This window comes from Syngnathus scovelli, chromosome 13 (assembly GCF_024217435.2).
Source record: "Syngnathus scovelli strain Florida chromosome 13, RoL_Ssco_1.2, whole genome shotgun sequence".
NCBI lineage: Eukaryota > Metazoa > Chordata > Actinopteri > Syngnathiformes > Syngnathidae > Syngnathus > Syngnathus scovelli.
In genome coordinates, this window is record NC_090859.1 from 9,515,317 (window position 1) to 9,539,247 (window position 23,931).

Genomic DNA, 23,931 nt, shown 5'->3' on the forward strand with positions numbered 1-23,931 from the left:
CCTGTTATTCGGAATTTAGAATGACTGAAAAAAACTTTTCTCCCTAGTGGTTGGGAGTGCAACATTTAAAATCAAATGGGACAAGGAGAGTAAACCTAAAAGTTGCTTCTGTTTCATGAGCACTTATGTCAAAGCTGATGCGCTAATAAAAGAACGCAAATCCTGTATTTGAACAACTAAAATGGAAATGTACAACGACTGTGAAAGGTGATGCGCTCCACTCAAGCCAAGTACACATCAAGTGTCACTCACGCAATGTTACATTTTTGGAAGGTGTAGACAGCACATGGAAACATTTGAACTGGAGTTAAATCATGAGGACTTTTGATGGAGGTAAGTTTTTTTAGCCTTTGTCAGCTTTCAACACTCAAATATTTTGCCATTCAAGCATCTCTAATTATTACAAGAGTAACGTGTTGAGTTGGAAATGTAATTTCTGTTTATTCTTCTTCCATAGAACACTAAATTTATTTTATACATAGCAAGGAGCTCCCCCTGTGGACAGTGATTGGAACTTTTTCAGTGATAATATGGTGAAAGTGACTCCTAAGCCAGGTAAAAATAAACTTCTAAAATGTCACCATGTTTGTGATATTTATGAAATATAAGTGCACATTGAATAGATTAAAATGTCTGCGCTTATCTAAAAAAAATTTTTCCTGTCTGTATACAATTGTAAGGGCTGCATTGTGTACAAATGTGTAGAACATTCATCGTTGGCAAAACAAAAACTGATTTTGTGAGTTCCACAAAGTGAGCTAAAGTGACATGCTCACGCTCAAAAGTGAAAGGTCAGTCAAGTGGAGTCAGGAGGAAGGGTAAGTCAATTTCTGTTTTGTGTTTACAATGTGTGTTTTTATAGTGCTGAGTTGTAACTCCTGAAAATAATTTAAATCATCAAAAAAATAACCACTAACTAAAATGGGAACTGGTACTTTTTTACTGTTTTTTTTTTTAACCATGCAAGCCTGTTGTTAATAGTTTGCATCATTAATAAATGTATATATGTACTATACTCAAATCAACATTCTCAAAATTAGCATCTCATTGAAAGCAAAACCACCGCCCCAAAAATAATTAACGGAAATACTTGACTTGACTTTATTGTCTGTTTCCTGCATTTTCCCCGAGACACGCCTCACATGAGGTACCGGACTTTCCAAGTGAATAAAAAAAAGCATATGGAAAAGATATTTACATTATTAGGATTTATTGTCAATCCACTCCACCTTTGTCATTACTTCATAGGAGATTGCTCCCTGGAGTTCTCCTCCACATAAAAACAATATGTTCATTTATACAGAAATATTTTTTTTAAAGAATATTCAATAATAATAATAATATTTGCATGGATTTTCGTTCTACATTTCACTTTTGTTTTCCATGCTGCATTCCTGTATGTGTATTGATTAGGATTTGTGTCGTGGTGACTTATTAGGAAGAGACAAAGTGCAGAGTGTGTGCTTTCCAACATTTTAAAACTGACCCCAAAAAGCAAAAATTCAGACTACTGGTTGTTATGTCACATCTTTCCTAAGTTGGAAATAACTTTTCCCAATCGGTACCCAAAGCTAATAAATAGTCGTTACGTTTGTTTTGTAATCCACCTCTTCATTCTTTTGGCAACTGTCATATTAGCCTACTGATGACCAATTCCATCTTGGATTCATCACTTTTTTTTTCTTCTTCTTCAAGACTTCACAAACAACATTTTTTTCTGTTTTTGAAGAACTGCAGAACGACTTGTCAAAACTATTTCATAACAAAAACAAAATTTCTGTGTGTGCATTTCCCCTTCGATTAAATAAAGTAGGCATAAATAGAAAAACAAAGTCATCCATCAACGCTTTTAAGACAGGAGGGAGCAAGCATGTCGAGAAACAACTTATTCTGAAGTCATCTATCACAACTTCTAGACGCCGCGTTGAACTGAGCCTCACAGGGATTTTTCCAGACCGACAAACCACAAAAATCTTGTGACGTCAAACACAATTTTTTTTTTTTTTTTTTTTTTTTTTTTTAATGCTGTTAATGTTTCCCTCTGGCTCATTGATTTGAATGAAGACGATACAATAATTATTAGTGTTCTACACCTTTTATTTTGTTGTAGTTTCCACAAAAACCACAAAGGGGAAAAAATAATAGCACATCAAAAATTATGAATGTATTAGCTGATTCCATTGACATATTTACACCTGAGAGTTTACCATTGTGGAATACACGTTAAAACAAACAAAAGCATATAAAAATAGAATATTTACCATTTTTCAGGCACTTTTATAGTGGCAGTGTTTATTTGAGTGGACTAACTCAATTGTCATTTTTAAGTTAAGTGGATAAATGGATAGAGGAAAAAGCGTTCAAGTCAATACTGTTCTGAATCAACGTTTGGTTCCGATTGTTTACATTGGGCCAGTTTGTTTTTGTACTTTCCCAAAACCTTAAGTCCAACTCTGGGCCAACTCTCATTTCAAAGCAATGTACAAAGCAATAAAAAGGCTCTAAACAAGCTTAAGCAATAATATGTACATTGCAATGTGCTTAGTCTAGTCTAATATGATGAAAAAAAAATAATTGCACATAAGCCCTTGTATTATAAAAAAAAAAAATAATAAGTAGAAATGTGTTCCCTAACGTGCTTCCATCAGACTTGGGAATTCGTCAGTAGTCCTCATGGCTAGGCCGCGGTGGTGGGCGGGACGGAGGCGGAGCTCGACATGGCGGCGAACCCTGAGGCGGCGGCGGCAGCGAGGTGATGGGCGAAGGCGGCGTGGAGACAGAAGGCAGAGTCCTACAGGGAGGGGGCGTGTAGGAGGGCGGCGGAGGCGAGCGGGGCAGTGGCGGCAGCGTGGCGGTGGGTGAAGAGGGAAAATCGTCAAAGTCAAAAACATCCACCGAGGGCTGACGCTCGGAGCTGTAGGGTAGCGTGTAGATATGCGACGAGGGGTGCCGGTAGATGGGGTAGCGAAGTGCCGGGTAGGATTTGCTCCGTGTGAAGTTGATACACTTGCCCTTGAATCAGAACAGTGGCACAATTTTAGGGAAAAAAAAAAAAAAAAGCTGCTTGACACATGGAAAGTCACATAAAATGCCTTCGAGAGTGAGTGAGTGAGTGTCTTTAAAAAAAAGAGCATTCCTGCCAACTCCGCCACACTGCCGCCGGGAGCTGGAGGAGCCGTTTTGTTTAATGACTTCTGCAGACTAAAGTGCTCCCGAGGAAAATCATTAAGCTTTTTTGTTTTGTACCTTTGGCCTCGTTTAAATCACATACTTGATATTAATTAGCTGTTAGACGATTCATGGTAACATGCTGTCAGATTTCTTTCCAAGAGATTCGACTTTTTATTTTATTTTTTTCCCTTTTCATAACACCTCACCTTGTCTCCGGGATGAGGTCGCATGATAGACACTCTGTCATATCCTCGTCTCATGTAAACCCACAAAGCATCCAGTTTGCCCTGTAAAAGATGACACACATTTATAGTAAATTGACAAAGCGTGTTCAAAACAACCCTGTAAATCACGATCACTCTGTTTGCTCCTGTCATGACCTTACTTTGAATCTGACTGGCAACTGCTCCACTTTTTTTTTTACTTCCAGATGTCCCACATAGCAATTTTGATTATTGGCAAGGTTAGACACATTTTTTTTGTTAGGTTTAATGACAGCTGCTGATAACAATTCCATAATTCAGGAATGAGCTCAGTTCACGTCTGCTTTTCATTACAGCTGACTGATAAGGTCCAAAGGAGACAGTATTAACTATTTCCTGGCAACCAAAATACATTTGGCCTGGATTAAAAAAGGCATTCCAACCCTTTTCAATTCCGTAGCCATCCATGTCATATATTTCTTTCTTTTTGGAATCTAGCATGAACAGAAACAAGGCACTAAGTCGACAATATATTATTTTTGTACTTGTAGTCTAATATTTTAGTTTGATTATCCAGCTAGTGGGAAAATTATATTTAATTGTGTATTTGACAGCAGCCTGAGCTAATTTGAGTACCTTGATGGGAGAATACCACTTGTGAGTGTGGACTGGTCTTTTCATTTGGTAACGTGGTCGCGATGGAGGTGGCTCAGGTTCCTCTTCGGGCATCACAACCTGAGCGTTCTTGGCTTTTTCCAGCTTTGCACCCTCCTCGGTCGAACCCTTATCACCCCAGCGGACCTGAAATAAAAAGGGAGGGCAAGTTAGCTATTGTGGTTGTACAGTACAGATCACAATTAGACCAAAGAATACAAAAGAGTGAGTATTTTAATTGAAAGTGATGTCAAAGTGACCTTGACAGTCCATTCCGCAAAGTGTACAACTGCCACAAAGAAGTCATGAAAACTTCAACCTGGCAGAAAAGCTTTCAAACAAAGACTTGCATAGTTTCCATCGCTCTGTTTGCGAGCTTCCAGAAGACCGCACTCCCGAGACGTCACCCCACACGTGCTTTACTGCTATCTCCTTGACTTTCATCATGGACTGCAGATGTGAAACGTGAACCTCTTTAACCTCTTGGCCACATTCATTTGTGCAGTTCAAGCGCTTGGCAGTTAAGTGAACGTCTTGCTGTCAGTGGTTATAAAGCAGAGCAGTTAGAGGTCATCTTTTCGACCTTACTGGCAATGTGTTTCGTTTTTCATTTTTAGACAAGAAATAGTTGGTAAATGCAGACGGATGCTGTGAATGCCAAGGACAGAAATTAATTAAGGTCATGTACTATATTTCATTCATATCTTGCGCCCGATTGGCTGTAAGCGGCATGTGATGACATCGAAACAATCTGATTGGATGTTGGCAATGTTTTGAAATTGTTACATCTCTGTCAATAATTTTGCCTTTCTATTAAATATTGTGGAACCAATGCAAGTTTGGATGAGCTCACAAGTGAGGAAAACTGGCATCAAACTAGTTGAATGAAATGCTGGAGGATTCATTGAAATGTTGAATTGTAGAATGAATATGATGAGATCAGCAACAAAGTATGATTAATATGGAAAGAGCAAATGTCAGGATTGAGATTAACAGTTGGAATCCGGTGGGATATCTGAAAGAGTGACGTGCGTTTACATAACGTCATTAATTTTGGATTCATCCCTAGGAAAATGTGGAAAAAGTCAACTCAGAATGTGAAAAATGTTTCCCAATATGTTCTGAATAAATGGAAAATTTTTGACGTCATGTTTTGAATCGGTTGAGAAATTTGAATGGACAAGGTTAATTTCTTTTAAGTGTTTCCATTCATTTGGGTTTCAACAATTTGGATTGTCCGATGATTGTTTTAAGTACCTCCATCCTTTTAATGCCTCCAACTCCTCTGCCTCCGTAGTATGAGGCATCCACGGTGGGCCACCTCTTCTTGTGAAAATCGTCCTCGTCGTCCTAGACCAGAGAGAAAGCTTGTTAGCAGGATCAAGCTAAAGTTATGAATCCATATTTTTTTTTAAATCACTTACAGAGAAGTCGTCTTCTGACGGTGGTGGAGGTGGCTCATGAATAACCTGCATGTCAATCAAAAAACGGGAGTAATGTTGAGAAACACTCCACAGATTATGTGGGTGTACCTAATCATGTGGCCATTAAGTGTAAATATATTATTTTACCACGGTGCAGCAGAGAGGCCAAAACCACCACAGAAGAAGAATGATAAGCAGGAGCAGCAGGATGAGGAGAGCAATGGCCACAAAGGTGCCGTCAGACTGGCCAAAAAAATAACATTGACGCCATTATTTATCTTTATTTACAATTCATTGTAGTCATTTTAGGGAGCTGTCTGAAAAATTTACTCACACAACTGACGGCGGTAATTGTGACAGAGCTGGATATAAAACTCAGGCCGTTGTTCATGCTGACATGAAGCGTGGCGGCCCTGCGGAGAAAAAGAATACATTAACGGCGTTGTCCAACCATTTTGGTGGTAGCTGCCTTTTGATTTAGTACATTTCACTTACGTTCCTTCTTCTTCCAAAATGGGAGCTGGGCACAGCAGGTAGGTGTCTCTCACCACCAAAGGTCTTTTCACTGAAGTACATAAAAGATCATCCCAAAGTTAACGGATGCCTTTCTGAAATCATGCAGCCATCATGAGTTTTAAGGCTCAGCCCTTTTTTTTTGGAAACTAAAATTCCTGCACTTCCTCACTTGCAAGTGAGAAAAAAAAGCCCAATGAGCAGGGCTGTGGTTTATTTACACTGGCCAAAAAGGCGAGTGTCAAATGTCCACGCAAAGACGCCGGCTGCTCCTCGTCGATGGGATCTACATTCCCTTCTCGGATATCTGAGAAGGCTTGAGCATTAAACCAGCTGATCCTAGTGAGGAGGTGCTGATGTGGTATTTTTTTTAGGGGAGGGGGGGGCGGGGATTGGAATCATTGCATGGCTTCAATTTCTGTCACAATGAGGATTTTGGCTGCTGAATGGTATTTGAAAACCAATTTTATTGATTCAGTTCTATTATTAGCTTGGGGAATTTTAGCTCTCTCAATTTCTTAGTCTTCGTTGACTCACTTATTGTTTAGCTATTTATCCTATGTACTAACAAGCGTGCGTCACTGTTTCTTCCTCATTTTAGTTGAGCTGTTAAATTAATTCACACGCACGGCTGTATAATGACTCAGCCGCGTGAGACTTGAAAGTGTCTCGCCGAACTCCTGGGAAATCTATCTGCCACTTTTTAGTTTTTTTTGTTTTTTGTTTTTTTTAACCAGACACTTGCTATGCAGGGAACTTTGGCTTGGTTTGGCTCATCATGGCGAGGATTTATATAAGACCTGCCTAAAGGCGTTTTTTTTTTTTTTAAACACTGGAAATTTTAGCTAGTCTAAGCCAAACCATTTTGCGTGTTTAGGTATAGTCTGAACCCGCTGCCTTGAAGCTCATTAAAAGCTATACTAAAAATATTAGACACACTCAAGATGTGTGTCATTTGGAGCCAGGTACTTACTAATAGTCACTGTGTCGTTGATGCGAAAACTGCAGAGGACTTTCTGAACGTCGCGGGCGTGAAAGAAGCCGTTTCCTTTGATAACCACCTGGAAAGATTCTGTAAAAAAGTGATTTACTTGCTACAAGTGGATTCATGTTTTCATCATGTGTTATATTGGCAGGATTTTATTCATCCTCACCATGCAGTCTTGTGTATACTTGGTAGATTTACAATGAGAATTGACTTTGCGGATATCCAGACGACAGGAACAATATTAAGTGAATCAAATTGACTTTGTGGATATCCAGACGACAGGAACAATATTAAGTGAATCATGAAATTCTAAAAAAAAGAATTGGAGCATTACCTCCTGCACAGATGCTCGAGGGCTCAACTGCCAGAATCTCAATGCAGGACCTCTTGAGGATCTACAAACATAAAACAGATCAGATAACACAACTAGAAGTACGTCCGGTGGAATAAGAAAGTCTGCGATGTGACTTATACCGACCGAGTCAATGACTACATGCAGCGCGTGAAAACCTTCGGTCACGGGAAAGACGTGGTCCTCGCTGTCGGCGATGGTTGACAGCTGTGGAGATTATGATGAAGATTTTTGTGTGACCTTTTTTCTCATGATTCATATGGTCCGGCTTGTTCACCTGGGTCTCATTGAAGTCTTTCACTCCCACACAGTAAACAGTGGCACCCAACTGGCGTGCTCTGTCAGCCTGAGTTTATGACAATAATCAACAAAAGAGGGTGGGGTCAAAGGTCAGATCACTAAAAGTGCAGCTGTAGGGTGCAAACAATGCACACACATTTCAAAAATGGGGTAAGATGTTAAAAATCAGTCTGTGTGTGCCACGCATTAGCGCTTTGCTAACGCACTTTGCTAACCACAAACATAGTCTTAATAACGCAGTATAAGTTTCTTGCCTCTCTTTGAGCCCGATCGAATTGATTTTCCCTCAATTCACCATCAGTCAAAGCAATGATGACGCTGGCTGTCCGGTAGCCTAAAAACAGAAAGAAATTTTACATTAGTATAACAATCAAAACCGATGAGCCCCGATATTGCATGTCATTTATCTGCATGACAAAAAGAGACAGCTATATTTTTGGGGAGATTTAGCTCCAGTTGATCATTCTGCCATCTGGCTGAACTAAGTTGTGGTGGATGAATGGACAGAGTCAGCAGGAAAAGTGCCTGATTAAAAAGCAAAACTCACCATCCCCCATGCTGTAGTAAATTTGCTGACTGGCCTAAAAGAGACGCCAGCAGAAGGGCATTTAAACAAAACAAAAATTTACGGTTATCAGATTGTTTTATCTATCGAAAAAACAAAACCTCACCTTTGTCAAACCAAGTTCCATGTTAGTGTCTCCACCCGGTTGGACCATGCTGAGCTTCTCCAACCCGGTTCGTATTTGCTCTCTGGGGACCAAAAGAATGTCGGAAATAAAACAGAAGCCAAATAAACATCGATAATTAAGTTGTCTAATTTGGCACCTGTCTTCTGTCAGCGGCATGAGAATTTGTCCTTCTGTCGAAAAGACGATAAAAGACATCCGTAGCTGAGGACTGACAGTAAATAGAGATAGTTAAGCACTTTTTAATTTCTTCCAGCACTTTTTCGATCTGAACAGTTTTCCCAGCCTACCTGATGAACTTGTAAGCCAGGTGGTTCACAAAGTAATAAATTTCATTCCAGTAATGTCGCACACTTCCAGATCTGAAAGTATGGAGAACAAAAATCTGATCAAGAAAAACATTACTTTGATGATAGGGTTTTTTTTATTTTTTTTTTTTAAGACTCTTTGCTACATCCTGATTTTGCAAAAAAAGTGAGTAAATCAAGCGCAGCCTCTTTCTGCTTCTGTTTTCATTTATCATTCTGTGATGCGAGACTCGGCGCCGGCCGGCGCAGCCAAACGTTCTTTGGAACAGCCGGCTCACATGGAGAAAGGGTTCGCTGGGACTGAGACGCGTGGCTGCAGTTGGACAACACAAATCCCCGTTGTGGGTTTTTACGAGCGAATGAGCATCTTTGATTCTCATTGCTTCGTGCTTTCTAAGACTTTGATCGTAGTGACTGATTTGCAAGAGACGTCCTGAATCGACGAGTGTTTTTTTGACATGAAGGCATTCATTTGAGACACACATTTTTAATCGGTTCTTAATCGTTTTTTTTCTTAATCGTAAATATCGGACGTTTAACATTTCGATTGTCGTCTTCCTAGTGGATCTCAGAGAAAAATTTTCATCTAAGTCATGTCATTGACATGTTAGCATCAACAATTGTGTCCTGATTTCGATCTGACCTAAATAACATAACCGAAAATGCTGTCATGTGATTCATCTGACTCGACTTGTTTTGATTCGGCTCGACTTGCTGACAGTTTAACGGAATAACTGAAACGTAAACATCGACTCTCTCAAGCAGATGAGAACACATAGTTTAAAAAAAAAACAAAAACAAACGCTGACTCTTGCATATTTAGTTCACATTGTTGACTAAACAACTAAATAGATGTTTTTGTTATATAATAAAAAACCGTCATTTATAGACTAAGACACTTAAAAGTTGATTAATGCTGACAAGTGGCGCCTTTACATCCCATCAATAAGTAAGAAGTAAAACACTCACTTGTCTAAAACAAAATAGAGGTCAAATCCGCCGTAGCAGGATGACCCGGCTTCTCTCCCATCGTGGCTCTGTCCCGCAGTGCCGGCCACCAGCGCCACCACGACAATCCCCACTTTCACGCAAAGCAGGACCTGTCTGCACCAGCACCGGGACATTCCTCGGAATTAAAAAAGAAAGCTTCGTCCTATGTACGTATAGCTTCAGGAGAATGTAAACATGAGCACTCCAGGTTTTGTCTTTCAACTTCAAGCACGCACGAAACCAGTCATGCTGTGAAAGTATGAAAGCGTCTGGAGTCGGACTCTCATCTCCTCAGCAACAGATGTGAGCGGGAAGAAGGTGGAGTGAACACTTGGCTGTCCTCCTTTTTCCTCCGCACACAATCCCGTCAACAAATAAGTGCCATAACCTCACGCAACGTTGCATAACTGTGACACATATTTTATCATGTGGTGTGAGGAATAACAAAATAGCTTTCAACTTTGTTGTTGTTTTAACAATATTGCGCAGGGATAATAATTGGTATGGTGGAAAAAAAATGAGGCAAGCGATTATTTACTTTTTTCAAGTTGTTTTGTATTTATGGCCCAGAAGTAATTTCCGTGCAAATACTTATTCAATTGTTGTCACATGACACAAGGCAAGCTTTGTACTTTTTATTTGATTATTTCACTTTTATAGCTGAGATGTTGTTTTTTTACCCGTTAACTGATATTTCAAACTTTCAACAATTTCAACTTGTTCTCAAACTGTACTTCAATTCTCTTGTCTTAACTCATCCCTAGCCTTTAGCGCCGCTTAGTGGTAAACACGTAAATTGCAATCCACACAACTTTAGTCGTCGGTTCATTTGTAAGCCCGAGTTGTTAATAAAATAATAAACATATATTGACAACTTTTAATTGATTGAAAAATTGATAACTTAGGAGGCAAAACGCTTTGCTCGAAATGAGAAAGAAGTGTATAAATCCTGCACTACTAAATTTAAATCCAATTATATGCATTTTTAAATTAATATGTTAATTAATCAATTTTGAATAGGCGCACAGTTGGCTAGTTACTTCTGAACCCTGAGGATTAGCCAAATTGCTAATTAGCAGCCGGAAATCGGCAACCAGCTGAGCTAAACCTGTCTAAAGCGATTACTGCTATAAAAACCACACCAAATGCATATAAAGGTAATTGAAACAGACATTACAGGTAATTTTCCCCACCAAATTAATCTTAGTTTAAAAACAAATGCGACACACCTATGCAAATTGTCCTGTGACACAAGGTAACAAAATAAAAAGCAAACAAATCCAAAATATGGATCAGAATTTTTTTTGTTTTTTTGTTTTATGTTAGTCAGCACAGGGGAAAATCCATAAAAAGTGCCTACACAGCAAATAAAATATAATGAAAAGCCGGTGCTGTTGTTTGGTACTCTACAGCTTAACATCTGTTTACATCTCTAGTCGTCCCCGTTCCAAGAGCCGGGGAACAACAGATGTTAGTGATCATTTTGGAACTACACTTTATTTTCTTTTAAAAACTACAATTTTGCTTCTACTGTAATCAATTAATATAAAGTAATCTTGAAAATTGAAGTTCTTCTGTATTTTGGTACATAAGAGTTCCATAGTGTCTTCCAACCCAAATTTCAACCAGCATGTCTATAAAGACAACCTGCAGCATTTATGTGGTTTAGTGTGCAAAGCATCTGACAGTTCCTGACCGGGAAGAACATTACTGTGTTCCGACTTATCTGACATGGCTCTGTATGATTTTCATTTTCCTCCTTCCCAAGCTCAAAGAGCTTTTCAAGGGGACCCGACAACATGAAATTGGCCGTGACGGCCAATAAAAATACATAGTCAATTATGGAGTCTCACGCTGTTTTGGGGAGTTCCTTTCCACTCGTGACTTCCTCTAAGTTCTGAAACACAGTAGTCGCCTGGAGATTGGAGGTCACTGAGGCCAGCCCTGTGAAAATGCCTCTGGCTTCAAAAATGCACTGCTGAGTTGATTCTCATTTACACTCACCAGTTGCATGAGTGAATTCACCGGGGGGAAAAAATCTCATTAATTTTTTTCATTTTTTTTTTTTCCATTGCTGGGAAAAGTGACATCTTTATTCATGCAGGATGTCCGATCTGAATAAAATACAATACAACGCAATAAATCAATCATTCTAAAAGACTAAAACAATCACATAGCTGCAGTCCAAGACTATAAAAATGAAAAATAAAATATTTCCCCTCTCCATTATGATTGTCAGAAATCCTCAGTCATAAATTAAAATGATTAAATTCAATATTTTAATCAGTATTTTGCTCCAATTATATTATTGTCATTTGAAACGTTTGTTCTGCTTGCATGTCATCTGACAATAGGTGAGTGACATCAGATGTGTGTTTTGCAATGAAGGCTGGCATGTGTGCGTGTGTGTGCGCGTGTGTGTGTGCACTCAGTCCTGAATGTCCACTAATCTCTGCAGCAGAATAGAGACCTGAAAGAGAGAAAAAAAAAGAGCTCTTTTTAAAAAAAAAAAAAAATCACACTATCAAGGAACTTCTGACGTCAACTTTCCTCCATCAGCAATCTACGTTATATTTTATTTCTGCTTGATTTTTCATTTTTCAATAATGCTCTTTGCTTCTGCATACCTATTTTTGTTCAGTTTGCGGGTCTGTCATGCGGCTGATTGGGACTACGCAGATGCAAAACTTCAATACGTGGATGATGAGATTGATTACAAGGATCCCTGCAAAGCTGGTAAAAACATTTGCTTTCCCTTTTGTATTTAATTTGTATTTCTTTTTTATTATTGCAGTCTAGTATACTGCAAAATGGTTGACATTTCTGCTCGGACATTGTGTACTTTAAGACCCACTCTACTATGGGTATACAAACTCATAAAAATACAAAATGATAATAAATAAAATAAGCTTTTATAAAAATAAAACAAGCTTTTCTCTCATGGAGCTATTATCTACTTTACCTCCTTTAGGTACACATGCAAAATTTATTGAGATCTTCAGGATTTAATTAGCACTATATATTTAAAATGTGGTTATAGTAATACTGAAATGCACCCATAACAGCTGTTTTTAATATTTCATATAATAGAAAATAAATAATGTTTTATTAATTAATTTAATTAATTATTTATTTATTAAGCAATTATTTGTTTATCTCACCAATGAATTGTAAGCAAGTTAACATTCAATAGATCATTTAAAGGTCTAATAGGCCAAATAATTAATTAGTCAATTATGGAGTCTGGAGTTGTTTTTGGGGTTCCTTTCCACTCGTGATAGCAGCACTCCTCTGCACAGCAGTTGCCAGGAGACTGGAGGTCGCTGAGGTCGGGCTGGAGCAGCAGTTAAACTTCCCCTGTCTTCAAGGCACATTGTGCGATTGACAAAAATAAAAATTATTGACGCCTAACATTTGTATGAGTGAATTAAAAAAGTCAATTATGTCTTTTCATTGTGGATTTCCTCCTTTGCAGAGGTTGTTAAGGCACACTGCAAATGGACTTATTGCTCTTACGAGCGCAACATGACGTCTTTATTCTTTCAGGATGTGTGGTCACATTAGTGGAAATAAATGTTCATCACAGTGTGCACTCACTGAACCTTCTGTGAGGGAGCAAGTCTGTTATCTGGAATAAGAGCTATGTTGGAAATTCTGCCTTTACAAAAATGATAGGAGTTTAAATGCATTTTTATGATTTTTTTTTTAACAACTATGCCTAACACATTTATTGACTGTACTTCCCTTTTAAAAAAAATACAAAAGTTCTGTGCTTGAAGGACATGAGCACACTGAGGGGTCTTTCAAATGTCTCGATTAAATGTGTCTATTGATGGATCTGTTATGTTTGGCTGGAATATAAATGTTTTTAATCTGTCCCGTCTAGCTGCCTTTTTGGGAGACATTGCCTTGGATGAAGAAGAGCTCCTCATGTTTAAAGACGCCTATAAAAGAGAAAGTGCCGCATCAGGTATCGTCGTATTTAAGAAAGCACCGATACCACTATTTTGTATGTCTGTGGTTTTATTTGGATTTGAAAAAAAAGTGATGTAATGTCATTATATAATCTCAGTGCTTGATATTGTGCTGATATTTTGCGAATAAATTCAGTTGCTGATCCCTTTTTACAGTTAAGCGGAGCTACCGTCAGCATAACAACAGAAGGAGGAGGAGGAGGGCAGCCACCTCCAGATCCGAGCGGATTTGGCCCGACGGCATCATACCGTATGTGATCAGCGGTAATTTCACTGGTAGGTTCCGGCTGAGGATGACTTCCACATCTTGAAACAGTCAAACTCTGATTCAGAATTTCTTTGCAGGTAGTCAGCGGGCCATTTTCCGTCAAGCCATGCGTCACTGGGAGAAGCACACTTGTGTAACCTTCACGGAGATGACGACTGAAGAGAGCTACATTGTGTTCACGTACAGACCTTGCGGGTGAACTGAATGACATCTTCGGAATCAAAATGAAAAAAAAGTGAGGCAATTTATTTAGAAATGGCGTCTCTCCTTGCAGGTGTTGCTCTTATGTGGGACGGAGAGGCGGCGGTCCTCAGGCCATCTCGATCGGGAAAAACTGCGATAAATTTGGCATCGTGGTGCACGAACTCGGTCATGTGATTGGTTTCTGGCACGAACACACGAGACCAGATCGGGACGAGCACGTGAGCATCAACAGAGACAACATTCAGCAAGGTACTTCAGGATGGTTTGAGTGCAATAAAATGAACCTGATGTTTGGGTGACTCTCTGCACATTCACAGGACAGGAGTACAACTTCCTGAAAATGGAACCGGGCGAGGTTGACTCACTTGGTGAGGTTTACGACTTTGGCAGTGTCATGCATTACGCCAAGAATACGTTCTCCAGGTTTGCATAAAATTTTCTCAAATTTTTATATCCGTTCAGTACATGTTTTTTTTCCACCCCCCTGTTGCTTTTGTATTGTTTTTTTGTTGCGGGTCATGTAGGCAAGCCAGGCTAAATAAAAGCACAGCAAAGTAGGCTTTGTTAAATAATTTGAGCTGGAGTGGCTGTTTTTTTGGCCTCTGGCATTCAGGGGCGCGCTCCGCTGAACTGGCTGGCAAAAGCCAAAAGCCTCCATTCAGAGCCCTGTGTTTGCACATGCCTGCCATTCATGAGCGTATCGCCATGGGAACCGCATGAGCGAGCCCTTGAACACACTGAGAGACTATCAAAAAGATTATCAATAAATCAACAAGGGAGTCGACATAGAAAGACATTGATCGCTCTTTTGGCAATGACTCACTTTTTTTTTGGGCACAGAAGTATCTTCTTGGACACAATCCTACCCCGTTATGATGTTAACGGAGTGCAGCCCACTATTGGACAGAGAGTCAAGCTGAGCAAAGGGGACATTGCACAAGCACGAAAACTCTACAAATGCCCAAGTGAGATGCATTTGTTCTACTTTTTTTTTTTAAATAAAAACTTAATTCTAATTGTCAACCTTCATACAAATGTTATGTGCTTATGACAGGATGTGGGGAGACTTTCCAAGAGATTGCTGGAAACTTTTCTTCCCCTGATTTCCCTAATGGCTACTCTGATTATGTTCATTGTGTGTGGAGGATTTCTGTCACTCCCGGAGAAAAGGTGATAAAATGAATAATAGAATAAATATTTGGAAATGAAACGTGACTGATAAAGTGTCAGGTATGTATGGCTCTAATATTTTTTTTTAAGAGATTACACGTCAGAATTCGAATAGGCTGTGTAATTATTTTTACCTCCACAAGAGGGCGACATTACTCAGTCCAAAATAAGTATTCTAGCCGTCTATTCTTTTCTTTTCTTTTAGATTGTTCTGAATTTTACTTCTATGGATATCTTCAAGAGTCACTCGTGCTGGTATGACTATGTGGAGGTTCGAGACGGCTTCTGGAAAAAAGCTCCTCTGAAAGGTATGAAACTGAAAATACATTTGTGATTCTTGACTCATCTTCATTTGCTCCGTCAGGCCGTTTCTGTGGAGACGCAGTTCCAGATGTTATCGTCTCAAGTGACAGTCGACTTTGGGTTGAATTTAGGAGCAGTAGTAGCTTGGTGGGAAAAGGCTTCTCGGCCATCTACGAAGGTACGGCGAGGTCACTCGTCATCTTTAAAGTTGAAATGTTACCCGCCGATTTCTGTGCAGCCGTGTGTGGCGGGGAGGTGCAGCGGGACAGCGGCCAGATTCAGTCCCCCAATTATCCCGATGAGTACCACTCCAACAAATTGTGTGTGTGGAAAGTCAGAGTGGCAGAAGGTTATGAAGTGGGTCTTTCCTTCCAGTCGTTTGAGGTAAAATCCAAGAAAGAACAAACAGTTCTCCAACTTTGGTGGTCTTTGTACCTGCATGTTATGCGGGGTCTCATTTCCAAATCTTGTTGTTGAGCTTGAAAGTCACGACAGCTGTGCCTACGACTATGTGGAAGTGAGGGACGGCGACTCGGCGCACAGCCCGCTGCTCGGCCGCTTCTGCGGCTACGACAAACCGGACGACGTCAAAAGCAGCAGCAACCGACTGTGGCTCAAATTCGCCTCGGATGTCTCGGTTAACAAAGCCGGGTTCTCCGCCAGTTTCTTTAAAGGTTTGCGTGCCGATCACCCCTTCCTTGTCACCCAAACAACAAAAAAATCCCTGCTGTTCACTTTTCAGAGATGGACGAGTGTTCCCAACCCGATAATGGCGGCTGTGAGCAGCACTGTCTGAACACTTTGGGGAGCTACAGATGTGCTTGTGATCCTGGTTATGAACTGGCCACTGACAGGTCAAGTTGCGAGAGTGAGCACCCGACTCCTAATAATAGCAGACACTGAGATTGTAAATAAAAAGTTTGCGTTTTTTACAGTAGATGGCGCTGTTAATCCTTTACTTACTCTGCAGGCTTCGGTAAGAGCTCTAAGTAGAGTCAGATGTTACACAGCGTTGGTGGTATAGTGGTTAGCATAGCTGCCTTCCAAGCAGTTGACCCGGGTTCGATTCCCGGCCAACGCAGGTTTCTTTTCAAAATCTCATTTTGGGATTTGATAGACATGTATCCAAAAACAAAATAATTGTACTTAGCCCAAGGCCAGATTTACACTAAAATTCAGGAAGTTTTCCACTGTTGCGTTGGAATCTGTGTTATAGTAGATTCACCACAAGAGGGAAATATTTCTATGTCATAATCTTAACATTGTCCTTTCTCAGCCATTTTGTGTAATGATTTTGCTTGAAACTTACTATCCCTTTTTTCTGCACCAGATAAACTCAACAACCTCAATATTCAAGTATTAGCGGCTTCATTTAATGTGATTATTTAGCAAGCAACAACAACAACAATGTTAAAGTAACATTTCCTTCCATCAGCAGCAGCCTGCGGCGCCTTCATCACTCAAATGAACGGCTCCATCACCAGCCCCGGGTGGCCTAAGGAATACCCGCCCAACAAAAACTGTGTGTGGCAACTAGTGGCACCCATCCAGTACCGCATCACGCTAGTGTTTGATGCCTTTGAGGCCGAAGGCAACGATGTAAGTTTGGAAAAGAATATTACACTATATGTGTTTAAAAAAAAAAATAAAAAAATCCCGTCATCAGGTGTGTAAATACGATTACGTGGAGGTCCGCAGCGGCGCCAGCGCAGACTCAAAGCTTCACGGGAAGTTCTGCGGGGCGGAGAAACCAGACGCCATCACCTCGCTGCACAACAACATGAGGGTCGAGTTCAAATCTGACAACACCGTCTCCAAGAAAGGATTCAAGGCTCACTTTTTCTCTGGTACAGTGACCAGTTTGATGGATAGACAAAATATTTTGAATTTTACTGACTGTTTTTGCAGATATGGATGAATGCGCGGAAGAAAATGGCGGTTGCCAGCATGAATGTGTGAACATCATGGGAAGCTACAGATGCCAGTGCCGCAGCGGCTACATGCTACACGACAACCGGCATGACTGCAAGGAAGGTGCAAGCAAAATTTTACCCATATTACAATATCCCTTCAAATGATATAAAACCAACAAGTTTTCCATAACACTGTATGACCCATTTATGATGAACTGGCATGACCTCGGCATTTTCGTTTGTAAAACCTTCAGTGATTTTGAGTATGACGCAAAACAACCACAAAAAACACACATTTCCTTTGAAATCCGGCAAACACAAAATGCTGCTAAGTATAGGAGAAGAGGAAATAATGCGGCCGCCTAATGACGCAGTGCATTGTGTTGTGAAATGTCGTCTCGTTTTTTCCAGCGGGTTGTGATATCGTGGTGAACGGCGCATCAGGCACAATCAGCAGCCCCAATTGGCCTGATAAGTATCCCAGCAAGAAGGCCTGTACCTGGACTCTGTCCACCACTCCAGGTCATCGGATTAAACTTGTAAGGGAAAAATTATTAATAACGTTTTCTCAGCACGCTGTGATTTATATTTTCATCCTCCTCATAAAAATACTCAGACCTTCAATGAGATTGACATGGAGGCTCATCAGGAGTGCGCTTACGACCATTTAGAAATTTTCGATGGTACCGATACCCGTGCCCCGAGACTGAGTCGCATCTGCGGTACCAAGAAGCCGTCTCCTGTCATCTCCGGTGACAACACAATGTTCTTACGTTTCTTCTCGGACAACTCGGTGCAGAAGAGAGGATTTCAGGCCTCATACACAGCAGGTGATAGAAAATCATCAAATGTTTTCTGTATGCTAAGTTTTTTTTAACAAGGCTTCTTTTTCACCCTCTAATTTTGTGGTTGCTCCAGAATGCGGAGGAAGCCTTAACGCCGAAGTCAAGACCAAAGATTTGTACTCTCACGCACAGTTTGGAGACAACAATTATCCCGGAGCCTCTGACTGTTTGTGGGTCATCTCTGCTGAGAAAGGTTACGGAGTGGAGCTTCTCTTTCAAGTTTTTGAAATCGAGGAGGAACCCGACTGCGGGTACGATTATGTCGAGCTATACGACGGCGCTGATGTTAAATCCCCGAGACTGGGGCGATTTTGTGGATCTGGGGTAAACTTCAACTTTGTAAACAACCAACTTGCCTGACAATAGACACTGTGTAAAAACTTTTTTTTCCTCCACAGGCTCCAGAGGAGATCTACTCGGCTGGAGATGCTCTGGTGATAAAATTTCACTCCGATGACAGCATCGGTAAAAAAGGTTTTCACCTGCACTACACCAGCACAAAATTCCAGGACACTCTACATGTGAGCAAGTGACCCTCAAAAACCTCGAATCCCAGACTCAAAGGCAACCAGTTTGTCTGCCACACCCATTCCAGCATGGAATCTTACCACTAAGCCACCAATGTACCACACACGCATCTGTTAGAGTAAAGCCAAGCAGACAAATTACATATTTACTTACTTTGGATCAACACTAAGGACTCATTTGGGGGTTTTGCCTGGTAAGGATTTAAAATGCAGATTTATTCTATTTTATTCCCCTACTGTGTCACTTTGTATGTGAGGTCACATGATCACTTGTGGTTATTGCACTCCAGTTGTGTTTGGTGTTTTTGCACATAGAATTTGTGGGAAGTGGGACCCACAATTGCTTTACTTGAGATGCACTAAAATTCAATCTTCATTGTGCAAATAAAATGCAAGCTTTTTATTTGTATAGCGATGCCAATCAAAATATTCAGATGCATCTCAATAAATTGGTAGAAAAGTTCATTTACGTCGTTAAAGTGAAACTAATGAGTTAGGTTGGACGGGGTCAATTCAAATAACTACTTTCTTCGTTAAATATTTTGGTTGTTTTTTTTAATGTCCTAATTTTTTTATGGTGACTTTCTGTGATCAAATGTAATAATAATAAATATAGGTGATAATAATACCATGAAATACTCGATTAACATTTGAATTGAACTACATAAATAAACTTTAATAAAGTTTTCCACCATATTCCAATTTATTGAGATGCACAAGCTTTAAAAACACTTTGTTTACTTTATTCCAAGTTTTAATTTTGTCTAAACCTTCAAATCTGAACAGTGTATGATGTAGCTACTGATGGAAAATGTGGTAGTTGATGTCCTTAATGTAATAATAAATTAGCCAAAATGTCAAACTGTCTTTATGTTAACATATATATTTTTTTTAATATATTTTCTGAGTGCTGAAACACACTATATAGCTCCATGAATAAAATAATGAACTCACATTATGAGATTAAAATATTTATTAGATGTATTACAAATACACAAGTGTCCGTAGATCCCGTCTACAGTCTTTAAAAATCATCCTAAATCTACTGGAGTGTCACATTCTGTACAAAAGAAACAAAGAATTCACAGTAATTTTAAATCTTTGGCAAGAAAACTTTAAGAGGCTCATTCTCATGCACTTTATCCAGAAATCCCAAGTTGAAGTAAGGAAAGAGTGTCTCACTGAACATCTCCCTGAAGGTATACAAATGCGTCATGGTTTCTGCATTGTAAAAGGACACCAGACCTCTTTTGTAGTCCAGGTACACCCCGATCCTGGCCAGTGGCTCCTCTAGGGACAAAACAGTCGGCGGGGACGTACCCGCCATGTACTGTATACCATAAGAGAGTGAGAGGGTCCAAAAACCGTTAGCCGGAAGAGCTTTGATGACTCCTTTTCTGGGCACAGACTCCCGGGCCACGCCAACGGTCCACACGGTGCTGCTGTAGACTTCGATCTCCCAGTAGTGTCGGCCGTGGGTGAAACCTTGGCTGGCGAGCAGCGACAGGGCGGCGTTGAACCTGTGCGGGTTGTCCTCCACGGCGTGGTTAAAGGTCTGGTAGCGAACGCAGGTCAGTGATGAGCTGAGACTGAGCCAGGGGTTGGCCGTGCTGGAGTTGAATGTGATGGCCGCGGGCACTGAAAGTACAACATGGGGGTTGTTTTTAATTAGATTTAATCTAATTAAATTTAAACTCATTTAATCATTTAAACTTTAAATGCTCAATTATTTTGTCAGATCTCCAATACCCGGATAAATGTTTCCTTTCATGGATTTCCACACTCTGTACTGCAGGGGCCCCGCGAATCGGCCTTCGCACAGACTGGGAGGTGTAAAAACTGGCTTCTCGAACTTGAGCGAGGGTCTGCCAACAAAACCAAAGAGACGTAATGAAAACAAATCCCCGACAGAGCTCACATGCGTTTTCTCACACTCCTCACCTCTGCAGCAACATTTTGATGCTCTGAAATGAAAGAGAAGGAGGGAAGAGTGGTGATTAGGTTTGTTGTATCTGACATGAGAGAAGTTTTTTTCCACATGACATCAACGTCTGCCCACCCAGTAGGAGCTGGCGGGACTTCCCCACACCCCCTGTCCGTGGACATCGACTGGACCAGTGGCTGAACTGAACTCCTTATCCTCTCGATCAACGAGTGAGCTCATTGGCCTACATCCTGTCCAGCAGGGACTCCTTTGTTATCGGGAAGCGGGAACTACTCAACCCTTGAAATGTAGCATTTGGCTTCCTTCAGGTCGTGCGCAGACTTGACAGGAAAAGCCAAACAGTCCCACCCAGCTCAGTTCACTCAAATGTTTTTATGTCTACTCTACTTCAAAATGAAAACCTCAGCATTTTCCCTTCATAATCACCTCCAGAAGCTGACTCAATACAAACTACCCGACATGGGGAATTCCGTTTGACTTTACCCGTAGTAGAATGAAGGGGTCCTGCTCCCTCAGCTTGTCTTCGATCTCTTGGAGAGCTCTCTGCAGACGGGAGATCTCCACGCACAAAAGGGCTTTGTGCTCGTCCAGACGGATCAGCTCGCGGCGCTCCTCCGTCTTTAGCTTCACCTGTAGCATCTTCTCCTCCTGGTAGAGGAACTGGTGCAGGTCGCTGAACTGAGCCTCGATGCGCTGCTTCAGGTCAGCCGTGTGTTCCTGGTGGGTCACACACGTTGACCCAAAAGTTCCAGGACTGGTGTCAAACCTATTTTATGCCCAGTGTGAGTTTAGCTCAAAACACGTTTATGTGTGTGCATGGATAGAGTTTTCTTTCTTGTGATAGGGGCGTTTGCGCCGTTGTGGGAGGAAACACATTTTAATTTTCTGATTTTTATATCTACAGGAAGGTCACGAGAACCTGCGATATTAAACTGAGTGTTGTCTTCTCACCTTAAGATTTTTTACTTCGTCCTCAGCTTCCCTGTCGCACTGCATCGCTGTGTTGAGCTCGGCTTTGAGGGAATCCGTGGAGCTGCTCAGAGATGCCTGATTGGATAAGTAAGAGGAAGCCTTTAATACCAAAGGAAGTTTTCTTTGGATGAGGTGAGCTTCTGAGAATTTTTAATGAGAGTGTGAATGCAGGATTTTCTGGTATAGCTGTTCTCTGATTGGTCGGTAACCAGTCGGGCGGAGTTACATGACTTAAGAGTTGAAAAACTTAAGGCGTTATGTCATCAACACTTAAGGACCATTTTAGAGTCGTCAGTGAATTTAACATGGTTGTTTTGTAGATCTGGGAAGATGCGGGAGTACGAAAAAAAAATCGACGCAAACATGTGGAGACCAAATATCGGAACTGTCAAGTAGACTCACTAGCTACTTCGCTAATCAACGAACAGGTGAGTAAATAAATTCAAGATTTTTTACTTTTGTTACGTTGGCGGTCATCTGAAACTCATTCGAGTGCATTTTTTTTTTTGGTTTTTGCGAGAATATGCACAAATAGTTAGTTAGCGCTGGAATGTCAAGAAACAAGTTAGTAGTACTTTTCAGTTCTGGTCAGCTCACCCTGTACTTGAGCTCCGCCTCCTGCACACACATCATAGTGTGGTTCCTGTGCTCCTGGGAGATTCCGCACACCAGACACACCAGCTCCTGATCCTCCTCACAGTAAAGCTTCAGCTCCTCTCGGTGCCGGCTGCAGCGTGGAGCCGGAGCAGGCGCCTGCTCCGGCTCGGCCAGCCTGGTTCCACCGCCACCGTCGCACTCCTCCAACCCATGACAGTAGCTCTCCACAATATTGGCCACGATCCGATTTGGCCTGTAGCTCCGCCCGGGGTAGACCTTCCTGCACTGGGGACAGGAGCCCGATTCCCCTTGGCAGTGGCCTCTCGGTCCAGTCCAGTAGCTCTCAATGCATCCCTGGCAGAAGGTGTGATCGCAAGGTAGAGAAACGGGCTGCTTGAAGAGATCCAAGCAGATGGAGCAGGTCAGGTCTCTACTGATTCTGTGCGCTGAGCTTTTGTTCACGGGTGTGATCGCAGGTGGCTGGCGCTTCTCAAAATCTCCTTCCTTGGCCTTCCAGCTCTTCCTCTCTTGCTTGGCCCCTTGGTTGAGCTTCTCCACATTCTGCAGATAAGCAGACTGGATTTTCTTAACTTCTTTCTGGTTCTTGCTCATGTCTCTGCCGGACCTCTTCTCTCCGTGGCCTCTTTCCTGTTGACTGCGGAGAAGTGCGGGGGTGTGCAGAGCGGGGTCGAGCAACAGCCTCTCACATCCGTTGATAGTGAGGGGAATCTCCTCCTCCCAGTTGACCGCCTCCTCTCTCCAGACAGTCACAACATATCTCCGCCAGGAAACCGAGGCGGGATAAAGCACTTGAGCCGCATGTCTGGGCAGCCGCTGCGACAAAGCTCCAAACCGCAACCCTCTTCATCGGCAGCGGAAAAATGTAAATCCATTTTATGTGCCTCTGAGGGGCGGTTCAAGATGAAGAACAATCCTGTAAGATTGTCATCAGGTTCAACTAGTGCCAACAAGTTGAGTTAAACAACATGGACATTCCGTCTCCCTCTTTGTCCATTTTTATGTCACGTATCTTTAAGGACTCGGAACATCTGTGCAGCAAACATCTTTGTGCTGTGTTATTACTCACTGACACATAATGACAGGCCAATGGAGGAAAACTGGCAGTCAGCATGCGTGTGTGAGAAGTTGCTTAGTTCCCATCCTGTCCTCGTGCGTGGGAGTACATTGAAGGGCGGTAACGATATTGTTTACTGGGAGCCCAATGGTCATTAAACGTGTCACGAGAAAATATATTCATTTGACCGCTACAAGTCATTGGAGACAAATGAGGATGATGACTTTGTCCCCGTCAAACGTGTTTCCAGCTGTCATCACTTCATGAAACCTAAAATTATGTCTCATTAGTTGCCACACACGCTGTCATTTTTATTTTTTATTTTTACACTTGAAAGGAAAGTGGCAACAATGCTGAACTTTCTTTGTGGGTTTTTAAAAAGTGTTAAATAGGGCTGTGTTTCTTGAAATCTTTTCATTTAAATTTGTTTTATGTTGAATTCAGAGTAGTCTTTTTCAAAATATAACTTCTCCCATAGTTATCTCAGTGATCACATTCCTGTCGACTCTCCTTTCTCTGCCGCTCCAAGTTTCCAAGGAAACAACA

At 41.2% G+C, this 23,931-nt stretch overlaps 3 protein-coding genes and 1 non-coding gene across 10 annotated transcripts; 2 read left to right on the top strand and 2 right to left on the bottom strand.

The window, feature by feature from the left end:
- Positions 1 to 94: 94 nt before the first annotated feature.
- On the top strand, positions 95 to 19,658 carry LOC125980039 (bone morphogenetic protein 1-like). 7 transcript variants are annotated; one of them, XM_049739012.2, is made up of 21 exons: positions 703 to 818; positions 12,234 to 12,328; positions 13,479 to 13,562; positions 13,723 to 13,842; positions 13,912 to 14,029; positions 14,109 to 14,287; positions 14,356 to 14,461; positions 14,879 to 15,003; positions 15,093 to 15,208; positions 15,414 to 15,516; positions 15,573 to 15,689; positions 15,750 to 15,895; positions 15,990 to 16,185; positions 16,254 to 16,379; positions 16,950 to 17,110; positions 17,178 to 17,358; positions 17,420 to 17,545; positions 17,836 to 17,963; positions 18,041 to 18,254; positions 18,343 to 18,593; positions 18,668 to 19,658. In XM_049739012.2, exons 1-21 carry the CDS (start codon positions 769 to 771, stop codon positions 18,800 to 18,802), a joined length of 2,877 nt encoding a protein of 958 aa, XP_049594969.1. In that variant the 5' UTR covers positions 703 to 768; the 3' UTR covers positions 18,803 to 19,658. The 7 variants fall into 7 exon arrangements, 6 of the variants coding, with proteins under 6 accessions (XP_049594964.1, XP_049594966.1, XP_049594963.1 ...); XM_049739011.2 differs by having other exon boundaries at positions 704 to 818; positions 16,947 to 17,110; XM_049739007.2 differs by having other exon boundaries at positions 701 to 818; positions 15,573 to 15,895.
- Positions 2,077 to 9,940, bottom strand: LOC125980066 (anthrax toxin receptor 1). Its single transcript, XM_049739059.2, has 18 exons — positions 9,572 to 9,940; positions 8,585 to 8,656; positions 8,434 to 8,505; positions 8,277 to 8,358; positions 8,153 to 8,186; positions 7,860 to 7,939; positions 7,583 to 7,651; positions 7,432 to 7,512; positions 7,288 to 7,348; positions 6,939 to 7,037; positions 5,948 to 6,017; positions 5,787 to 5,865; positions 5,600 to 5,695; positions 5,453 to 5,497; positions 5,286 to 5,378; positions 4,011 to 4,175; positions 3,378 to 3,458; positions 2,077 to 3,012 (listed from the first exon to the last, which is right to left on the bottom strand). Exons 1-18 carry the CDS (start codon positions 9,724 to 9,726, stop codon positions 2,662 to 2,664), a joined length of 1,785 nt encoding a protein of 594 aa, XP_049595016.1. The 5' UTR covers positions 9,727 to 9,940; the 3' UTR covers positions 2,077 to 2,661.
- trnag-ucc (transfer RNA glycine (anticodon UCC)) lies at positions 16,521 to 16,592 on the top strand. The gene has a single exon. It is a non-coding gene; the product is annotated as a tRNA-Gly (tRNA).
- Positions 19,659 to 19,751: 93 nt separating the features above from the next.
- On the bottom strand, positions 19,752 to 23,391 carry trim69 (tripartite motif containing 69). The gene is made up of 6 exons (XM_049739066.2): positions 22,311 to 23,391; positions 21,693 to 21,788; positions 21,225 to 21,458; positions 20,738 to 20,760; positions 20,546 to 20,661; positions 19,752 to 20,434 (listed from the first exon to the last, which is right to left on the bottom strand). The coding sequence occupies exons 1-6, from the start codon at positions 22,920 to 22,922 to the stop codon at positions 19,890 to 19,892; spliced, it is 1,626 nt and encodes a 541-aa protein (XP_049595023.1). The 5' UTR covers positions 22,923 to 23,391; the 3' UTR covers positions 19,752 to 19,889.
- Between the last annotated feature and the right edge of the window lie 540 nt (positions 23,392 to 23,931).

Coding starts and splice junctions, on each gene's coding strand:
- LOC125980039 (XM_049739006.2), top strand. CDS start 769: ATGCTCACGCTCAAAAGTGAAAGGTCAGTCAAGTGGAGTCAGGAGGAA. Junction 13,563..13,722: donor AAGAGAAAGTGCCGCATCAG/GTATCGTCGTAT, acceptor CCCTTTTTACAG/TTAAGCGGAGCTACCGTCAG. Junction 14,462..14,878: donor GCCAAGAATACGTTCTCCAG/GTTTGCATAAAA, acceptor TTTTGGGCACAG/AAGTATCTTCTTGGACACAA.
- LOC125980066 (XM_049739059.2), bottom strand. CDS start 9,726: ATGTCCCGGTGCTGGTGCAGACAGGTCCTGCTTTGCGTGAAAGTGGGG. Junction 7,940..8,152: donor TTACTACAGCATGGGGGATG/GTGAGTTTTGCT, acceptor TTCTGTTTTTAG/GCTACCGGACAGCCAGCGTC. Junction 7,652..7,859: donor TCGATCGGGCTCAAAGAGAG/GCAAGAAACTTA, acceptor TCATAAACTCAG/GCTGACAGAGCACGCCAGTT.
- trim69 (XM_049739066.2), bottom strand. CDS start 22,922: ATGAGCAAGAACCAGAAAGAAGTTAAGAAAATCCAGTCTGCTTATCTG. Junction 20,761..21,224: donor ACCCCTTCATTCTACTACGG/GTAAAGTCAAAC, acceptor CTTTCATTTCAG/AGCATCAAAATGTTGCTGCA. Junction 20,662..20,737: donor ATCAAAATGTTGCTGCAGAG/GTGAGGAGTGTG, acceptor TTTTGTTGGCAG/ACCCTCGCTCAAGTTCGAGA.